At 37.8% G+C, this 9,142-nt stretch overlaps 1 protein-coding gene across 1 annotated transcript; it reads right to left on the bottom strand.

The window, feature by feature from the left end:
• Positions 1 to 1,058: 1,058 nt before the first annotated feature.
• LOC129240918 (recQ-like DNA helicase Blm) lies at positions 1,059 to 7,232 on the bottom strand. The gene is made up of 6 exons (XM_054876990.1): positions 6,943 to 7,232; positions 5,806 to 6,878; positions 5,508 to 5,739; positions 5,017 to 5,453; positions 3,042 to 4,929; positions 1,059 to 2,104 (listed from the first exon to the last, which is right to left on the bottom strand). Exons 1-6 carry the CDS (start codon positions 7,055 to 7,057, stop codon positions 2,007 to 2,009), a joined length of 3,843 nt encoding a protein of 1,280 aa, XP_054732965.1. The 5' UTR covers positions 7,058 to 7,232; the 3' UTR covers positions 1,059 to 2,006.
• Between the last annotated feature and the right edge of the window lie 1,910 nt (positions 7,233 to 9,142).

Raw genomic sequence — 9,142 nt, 5'->3', positions numbered from 1 at the left:
TCGGGTCCACGTTTTGACCTATATCTCGAGACCCCAGTCACAGAGCGGCATGAAAAATACTCTGGACTAAAGCATTCACCAACAGCTTCCATTTGATACCCATATTGTACATACACATCCGAAGGTTACCCGGGTCCACGTTTTGACCTATATCTCGAGCCCTATTTCCAAAATAAAATATAATCCATGTTACTCGTGGATGATGTAGCTTTCGAATGGTGAAAGAATTTTTAAAATCGGTCCAGTAGTTTTTGAGCCTATTCGTAACAAACAAACAAACAAAGTTTTCCTCTTTATAATATTAGTATAGATAAACATCCGATCAATTTATATTAAAAAATAGCATTTTTCTTTGAATATCAAAATTACACCTCTTATTGAAAACCCCTTTATTTAGCGTATGTAGATTTAGCAGCTAAAGTTTGGTTTAAAGATTGAAAATATTATTTTAGATAGTGGTAGGGACTGCGTAGACTAAATTAGACCATTATTATTATTATTTATTGGAGCAATATGAAATATTATATTACACTAATTAATAGAGCGCATTAGCTATTTAGGCCTGCGGTGGATAGAACATTTTTCAAAACATAACCTGCCGGTGGGAACACTAATCTCAGAAAAGGATAAACCGAATTTAACGATGGTTTAATTTTTGTGTTTTTTCTAAGCAGCTACTTTTTATCCTGAAAATGTTACTCTAGTATGCGCAAGAGACCTATTTAAAAGTGATGATTTTCCCTTCAAACATTGCAATAACAACCGAAAACGGTTAACTTTCATCATCTTTAAATCTAATTAAGAAACTTAGCTCTTTCGAAATTAAAAACAATCAGAAATGCAAAAACTCCCACGACAGTCGGTTCTACGTTACCGGAAAGGTCAGGACTTTCACTTTGGCAGCATTCCTAAATATTTATGGGAAACTTTTTTACTATTCAAACGACAATAATCCTTTTTTTGTGTTTTTAAAATATAGCATATGCCCATATTTTAGTATTTATATTAATATGATACTACATTTTAATATATACATATTGATATTTATGTGAAATATATTTATATGTACGATTTATATTAATTAAATACTCCCTTACATTCTAAAACATTTAAATTTCTGAAAGTAGTTTATATGTAAATGAGTAAGTATAGGAAACAAAAGCCACTTACAGCCAGCAACACAAATTACATATAAATTTTACCATTTATAATTGGCAACGTAAATTTAGTAATCAATTTACTTACTGAGCCCTAAAAATTCATATTTTTAGAAATAGCGAAGCTTAAGTTAATTATTCAGATTAAGCAACGTACACACTGAATTTTGGAGACTTAAATAAAAAATACCTTTCATGGCAATACATTACATACATATGAATATATGCTTACATGTACACTTCTTGTTCGTCTGCAGGTTGGTCCTGCGCCAACGGAGCTTCGTGGTTACTTCAATAGTCTTATGATGGAAAAAAAATGTTTTTAGACAAGTATGGAGAGATGGCCACAAGCTTTCCTTGGAAGCTTTTGCAAAATATTCCTGGCGATACCTATTAACAGTTTCTCATTAGATGAAAATACGAGTATGTCTTGAGTTTCTCTTAGGGAGCCATAGTGAATTGAAAACTTTGAGCACGTTTTCCCCCAACATTTTGGGTTTTTGAGCCCTGAAGCTATTGAAGTAAATGAGCGATGGTGCGCTCCGAAATTCAATGGCAAAATAGTTGCTTTATACTACTGTTGCAACACATAGGGAATTCTACCGAACTGGAGCTAGTTAAAAGCATTCTTAATACAAACCGAAGTGTATAAGTTTAGCTGTGCTGTTGATAAATATATTTTTGATAGTAAAATAAAAAATTAATTTGGGAGTGCTTTATGAAACGCCAGGTGGGCTTGCAAAGCGATTCTGGTAAATGATTTCCATGAAAAGTATCGAGGCATCGGCAACGCCGAAGCGCAAGATTAATGAGGGAGTGCAGTAGTTGAGGATTGCGCCAGCGGTATCTTCAAGTAAGTGGAAAGTATTTCTCAATATCTGCATCTATTGCGATCTCGGTTATCGTGAGAAAAGTGTCCCGGATGTATGACTTGCAGTGCGAGGTTTCTGAAAATATTAATCAATAATTAATTAATAAATAAAATAATTAATAAATAAATACAATATCTAATAAATAAAAAAAATATCTAATAAATAAATAAAATATCTAATAAATAAAAAAAATATCTAATAAATAAATAAAATAATTAATAAATAAATAAAATATCTAATATAATAAATAAAAAAATATGTAATAAAGAAAATAATTAATAAATAAATAAAATATCTAATAAATAAATAAAATATGTAATAAATAAATAAAATAATTAATAAATAAATAAAATATCTAATAAATAAATAAAATATCTAATAAATAAAAAAAATATCTAATAAATAAATAAACTATCTAATAAATAAAAAAATATCTGATAAATAAATAAAATATCTAATACATAAATAAAATAATTAATAAATAAATAAAATATCTAATAAATAAATAAAATATGTAATAAATAAATAAAATATCTAATAAATAAATAAAATATCTAATAAATAAATAAAATATCTAATATATAAATAAAATAATTAATAAATAAATACAATATCTAATAAATAAAAAAAAATCTAGTAAATAAATAAAATATCTAATACATAAATAAAATAATTAATAAATAAATAAAATATCTAATAAATAAAAAAATATGTAATAAATAAAGAAAATAATTAATAAATAAATAAAATATCTAATAAATAAAAAAAATATGTAATAAATAAAGAAAATATCTAATAAATAAATAAAATATCTAATATATAAATAAAATAATTAATAAATAAATAATTTTAAAGAAAGTTTAATTAGTGATAGGCATAAGATTTAAAATGTATTTTCCTTTAAAAAGAAAATTTCCTAAATTTTGCGCACGCGCGCTTTCAACCTCCAAAAATGTATGTACTTATGCCCATCACTACAATTAACTATGTATATAATATATTTTCCACCCACCCAATTTGCCGTCACATACGCGCGTTGTTATCCTTTTGGCCAAAGTTTTGAAGAGCTCTTTCGTAGCAATCTTCTTTTTATAATAAGGATTCAGTAAATCCACTACGGATTTACTCACATCGGCTTTATGTTTAGCAGCGCTAAGTCTAGCCTGTCTTTCATTAGAGGAGTGCTTTGAATTTTGATCCGGTCTAAGCACTGGTTTTCTGTATTCGCCGCTTTTCGCTATTATCTCACCGAAATTTGGATTATCGCCACTTTTTCCGAATTTCGGCACAGCAAATTTCGACTTACTGCCATTCATATCACTTTCGGTCAGTGCGGCTTGCTCCTTCTTCCGTTTTGCTGCATACCAATCGGCTTGTCTTGCCGCATCTTCAGCTCGCAGTGTGGCTGCGATTGTGTTTTTAGATATTTCTTTGTCATTGGACTTCATATCTGCGTTCGGCACACTTTGCTCTTCAGCCTTCGAGGCCTTTTTCTGCGTAGCACACTTTTCCGATTCCGCCGCAGCTCTTTCCAGCTCTTCCAATGCTTTTAGCTCCTCTTCTATTTTCCTTTTACTTAATGCAAGTTGTTCTAGTTCGTCTAATGAATCTTCGGACTCTTCCAGTTTCTTATCTGATTCGCCTTCGAACTCCTGCCATTCCGCGCGCAGTGCTTTTAGCTTTTCCTTCACTGACTTTTCATACTTGACTGAATCCTCAAAAGCGTCCTGGTATTTACACTTCGTAGACGACGACGAATTCTCGTACATTTCTAGCTCATCCAAATCGTCATCCTTGTGCTTGTGCTTGGAGTGATGTTTGTGTTTGTGTTTGCGTCGCGATGACGAACTGGCAGATGATGAATCAGATTTGTATTGATGCGAGGTTAATGTAGAACTAGTTGATGCTTTGTGGTGGTGTGCGGTAGAACTGGATGCTGATTGATAGTAGGCGTCGTAGCTGACTATAGACTTGTAACTATGCAATGGCGATTTCTCTTTCGATTTGCTGTAGTGCGACATTCTGTGCTTTCGCTTGTGATGTGTCTGCACCTCGTAGTACTCATCCTCTTCGTTTCGCGCGGCACCCCGGGTGGAACTGTCCGATTTGTTTGTTGTGGATATATCTGATTCGTCGCCAAATAGCGACTTAATTTTGCCCTCTTCTTTTTTAGTTGAGTATTTAGTTATTGAGCTTTCCAACATCTCTTCCGCGGGGTCGTCCCAATCCTCGTTGCCAAACAAAGAATCCATTTGGCCCATAGGTTTTGTAACTTGCTTATCGGAACGGACCTTCTTGTCCTCATCTGTGCCATGCACTTCATCATCTTCGCTCATTTTAAATTCATTTGAGTTTATGTCCTTGTCACTTATGTCTTCAAGATCATCGTCTATTTTATCTTCTTTGTCAGCTTCGAAAGTATTTTCCTTTTTCAAATGTTCTTCTTTAAAATCGGTAGAATTTGCGTCATTATTTCCTTCTTCAATTAGTTTTTGCTCCAAATATTCGAGCTTTTCAGGCTCTGCCTTTATTTTGCCATTCTCATTGGCTTCGACACCTTGACTGTCCCCACTGCTGCTAACTGGCGAACACTCTGCTTCTTCACTCTTAATTTTCTGACTTTTTTCAAAAAAACTTCCAATGGTCGTCTGTTTGGCCGTGTCCTGTTTGTAACTCTTCTTATGTCGCAACGCTTTCGGGAGATCTTTGGAAGAGTTGCCTGCGGCAGTTGTGCTGGGCGATGATGGTCGGGAACTTTCTAACTCCTTCAATTTTCGTTCGAAATACTCAACGCTACCGCCGGTCCAGACACTATGTGTACTTGTTTCCGGGCGTGCCACATAGTCGCGTAGTATTGGCATAAGTAACTCTTTGTTCGTCTGTTGGCGTATGCCTGCAAGCTGTGGAAAATAAGTGTTGTGAATTATATTCAATAACAAACAGTGCAGAAGGAAGCTGTATGTAAATAATTCCATTTAATAGTTCACCTCTTTTGCCATCGCATGTCGATACATATTAGCCACTTTCACCTTGGAAAAGCAGTCATACTCGATGTCTATGGCAATGGCTTCGAAATCACGATGACGAAGGTCCTTTCGCGGATCATCTTCTTTGCACTGTTCTACATTCAATTTGAGTGCACTGACAACTGCACTTAGGTAGTTCTCACGTATGGCCGCCGTGAGTCCGGAAACTTTGACCCCACTGGAAGGTGCATGCTTTACGCGCGTTATCTGCGCTTTACCTTCCTTTTCAACTTCGCGCGCCGCATTTAATTGCTTTCGTAGTTGAAACTGCTTTCGTATGAAATCTTCCGTTTCACGTTTGGCCCTCTTTGCCATTTTTTCGTGACTTTCATTCGATTCATTGTCGGAATCGCTTGCGCCATAGTCGCTTTTTAGTCTTTTCGCAGCTGCGCGGCCACCTAAAAACATGTTTTTTTTTATTACATTCGGTCATTAAAATTCATGCAATTTACCTTCATACAGATCGGCGCTATCTTCGAGTGATACGTCTGATTTCAATCTGCCATCCATACAGAGTTTATGGAACATTTCCAATGCCTTTTCAATTTTCTTTGGATGCTTGCACACATCGCATTGGCCATTGCAGTCTGGTGGTGGATCGCCAAAGTAGTCAGAGAATAGCCTATGTCGGCAGCGTAGACTTTCACAGAAGCTAACAATTTCTTCAAAGTTTTTCACTGCGCGCTGTACCCGTATTAAAAAATTATAATTATTTCAAGCTGAAATTTAACAAAGTTTGCTGAAACAGACCTGCGCTTTCTCCTGTTTGCCAGAACAGGTGGAATTTCTAGAGCGATTCACATCACTTTGCAATAGGAATTGTATTGACTTCACATCTTCGCGTCCATAATACAGGCGACAATAGGATTGCAGTCCGTCTCGTCCAGCGCGGCCCGACTCTTGGTAATAGGCGGCCACATTTTGAGGCACATCCCAATGCACTACGAAACGTACTGATGGTTTGTCCACACCCATGCCAAAGCTATTGGTGGCACATATCACAGGGTACTCTCCGTTCATCCATTGCTCCTGTGCCTGTATCCGTTCGGCTGCTTTTAGCCCGGCATGATATGCGACAGCACCTACTCCTTGTTTTGAAATACCATAGGCTACACGTTCCACGTTCTCTCGAGTGCGGCAATAAACAATGCCACAGCCTCGTTTTGATGCTGGTACACTTTTGAAGTCGTTCACATCACCGAAGCAATACAATGCAAATGCAGCTAAATGCTGGAAGTCATCCTCTATGGAATTCTTAAATACTATATCATAGAACAGATTCTGCCGAAAGCTCGGCGTTGTGAATTTGGCAACCGGCTGTTTTAGTGCCAAATGTTGGAAGATGTCTTCTCGCACTTGTCTCGATGCAGTCGCGGTTAACGCCATCCAGACGATATTGGGATACCTACGCCGCAGAGTGCAAAGCTTGAGATAATCTGGCCGGAAGTCATGACCCCACTGTGACACACAGTGCGCCTCGTCAACAGCGAAATAGGCAATCTTGTCGTGTTTCACCAACGTTTGCAATAAGTCTTGAAAAAATGATGTTGCCGCCTGCTCAGGTGTGATGTACAGAAAACGTATGCTGGGGCGCATCGCTTTCAAGTCACTAATGACGGCATCACGCTCTTTTACAGACATTTTTGAGTTCAACGAATCTGCACGTATCTTGAGCTTACCCAAGTGATCAATCTGATCTTTGATGAGAGCAAGTAGCGGTGAGAACACTATGGTTATCTGATTCTCGCACAACACACCTGGCAACTGGTAGCAGAGCGACTTGCCTGACCCGGTGGGCATGGAAACGAATATGTCGCGTTTCCCTAAATAAAATATGTTTCGGAGATAAAAAAATGCACAAATAAATACTGTATCACTACGACTTACGTTCCACGGCACATTTTACGGCATCCTGCTGCAAATCCGATTTGAAGCTCTCGTGTCCGAAATGCTGCTGCAGCGCAGCATACACAGCCGCATCTGAATCAGGACCCCCACTCATGGTGTTTACTTGGGTTGATTCTGGATTTTGAGCACTTTTCTTTCTAATTTCCACAAATTAATATCATAAGATGCGTGCTTTTTTTCTTCTCACTGATAATTTTTACTTCCACCTCGCTTCTGTTTTCGGCGGTTATTCTTTGTTTTGTTTTTGACATTTGACATTTTCTATTCTTTTAGGTGTACCAAAGATGAAGTGTACATGGTTGCAACGGCAAAAGTAATATTTTAGAAAACTTACAAAATTATACTGCGTTCAGACTTGCGCCCTTATTGAGATAGTTGAGGCCTAAGGCGAAATGAGTACCATAGGTGGCGCTATTCCAAAACAGTTACCTAATTTTTCGCAATTTTGACAAGTCTGACGTCAGTTCCCTTTCCAATACAAAACAAACTAACAAAAGGAGGAGAAATTACATGCTTGTGAAAATTCAGTGAATGGCTTGCTAATATTGTGATTTGTGAGGTTAAAACTTAACAAACTAATACAAACGAAGTGCTGCGTATTAAAATGGTAAAGCACAAATGAATATAAAGCCTCCAAATGCAGTTTGTTCGCATTTTTATCCGGAAGACACCGTGGTTAGAAAGTATGTGTGTGTGTGTTGTTGTTGTAGCAGTACATTTGCCCTGTCAGTGTACTGTAATCACCGGTGGTCTTCGTCTAGCTCATCTAACCTGTTCAGGCCTTAAGACTCATAGGGAGTGCTCCACAAGGTATGTGGCCACGTGTTGCTCCCGCCATCAGGCGCCCCTGCCTCAACGGCGCTACCGTCCTCAGTGCCAGCACTTCAAACTGCCGCCACCAACATCATCTCAACGGTAACGAGGGCTCCATGCGCAACACAACTCCCCCAACGACCCACAGCCCTCCTGCTCCTCCTATGTGTGTGTGCGTTGTGGTTGGTTGTTCCCATTGCTTTCGCCCACTCTTCTTCTTCAAACACAAGTACTTCCCTTTTCTTTTGTTTGTTTATTCATGGATTCTTACGACACGGCGAATCCGGAAGGCTACGACGATAAAAATTGAGATTATGTTTGGTCACGTACTTCGTTGCCGTCTGAACCGTAGATCTGTTTGAATAATGACTGCTTGGGAGAGCGTAAGAATTCTTAGGAAAAACAGCAGGTATAATTGTGTTATCACGTCCCACGATCCTGTAATTTATAACTCTTGATGAGGAGGAGATAGGACGCTAGAATCTCAAACATAAAAAACAGTGTCTCACCAAACGGGGCCTGTATGAAAAGTAGTTTCCAATTTTTTAGTTCCTTAGAGAGAATAGGGTAGGTTGGTGGAATGGTTGAAGTACCTTTGTGGCACTCCTCAAGTAGCACTAAAGCGCCATTTTGATATTATTATGAGACCTCCGACAGTCAGATATCTACAATCAACCAGATCTTTTAATGTAATGGAGAAGATTGATGCGATTTAAGTTGATGCACTGAACCAGGCTGTCGAAGAAAGGAGCACTCAGTATGGTCACTGATTGTCTGGGTCAGGGTTTTCGAAACAACTCATGAAGCTCAATATTTCTGCGCTTTCCCAAGGAATAATTGTGATATTCTCCTTTAACAACAGTCAGGGGGAAGCCGATGACCTGGTAAGAGGTCTCTGAAACCAATTCAGTCTCCTTGCTGGCAAGCTTAATTGCCTACTTAGTCCAAAGTAGCACTTGTTGGCATTCAAGAATGGGTGATAGTTCTACGTGGAGATAGTTCCACGAAAGTTCCTGATGGTCATTCACTTGAGAGTGACCAGGACGATGCTTCTGCATACGGTCCAAGCAGCTCACAACTTCCAGACTTCACCCAAGTACCATTTGGGTAGCTTCCGAAGAGCCGGTGGAGAGCGAGTAATGTGAGAAGGCGAAGACCTTGGATATCTGGTTATGCGCTGGATTTGGGACCCGCCACGTAAAGATCCTCCCCCAATGAAAAACACAAATGACAATCACGGCACTAAAAATTACTTGACGAGATAATATTTTAAACAGGGAAGTTGCAACTCATATAATTAATCATCCATTTTTGGGTTTGAATGATTTTCTTACTAAAGAAAAAATTATGATGATTGAGTGACGGA

The sequence above is a fragment of the Anastrepha obliqua genome, chromosome 3 (genome assembly GCF_027943255.1).
Source record: "Anastrepha obliqua isolate idAnaObli1 chromosome 3, idAnaObli1_1.0, whole genome shotgun sequence".
NCBI classification, from domain to species: Eukaryota; Metazoa; Arthropoda; class Insecta; order Diptera; family Tephritidae; genus Anastrepha; species Anastrepha obliqua.
The sequence above is the reverse complement of the archived record's forward strand: the minus strand, read 5'-3'. Positions and strand labels throughout refer to the sequence as shown.

What these genes read in the sequence shown, in the direction of transcription:
- LOC129240918 (XM_054876990.1), bottom strand. Translation starts at nt 7,057, where the DNA reads ATGAGTGGGGGTCCTGATTCAGATGCGGCTGTGTATGCTGCGCTGCAG. An exon ending in GACATGCGATGGCAAAAGAG is followed by an intron (nt 4,930 to 5,016) that starts GTGAACTATTAA and finishes TATTTTCCACAG; the next exon opens with CTTGCAGGCATACGCCAACA. An exon ending in CGTATGTGACGGCAAATTGG is followed by an intron (nt 2,105 to 3,041) that starts GTGGGTGGAAAA and finishes TAATATTTTCAG; the next exon opens with AAACCTCGCACTGCAAGTCA.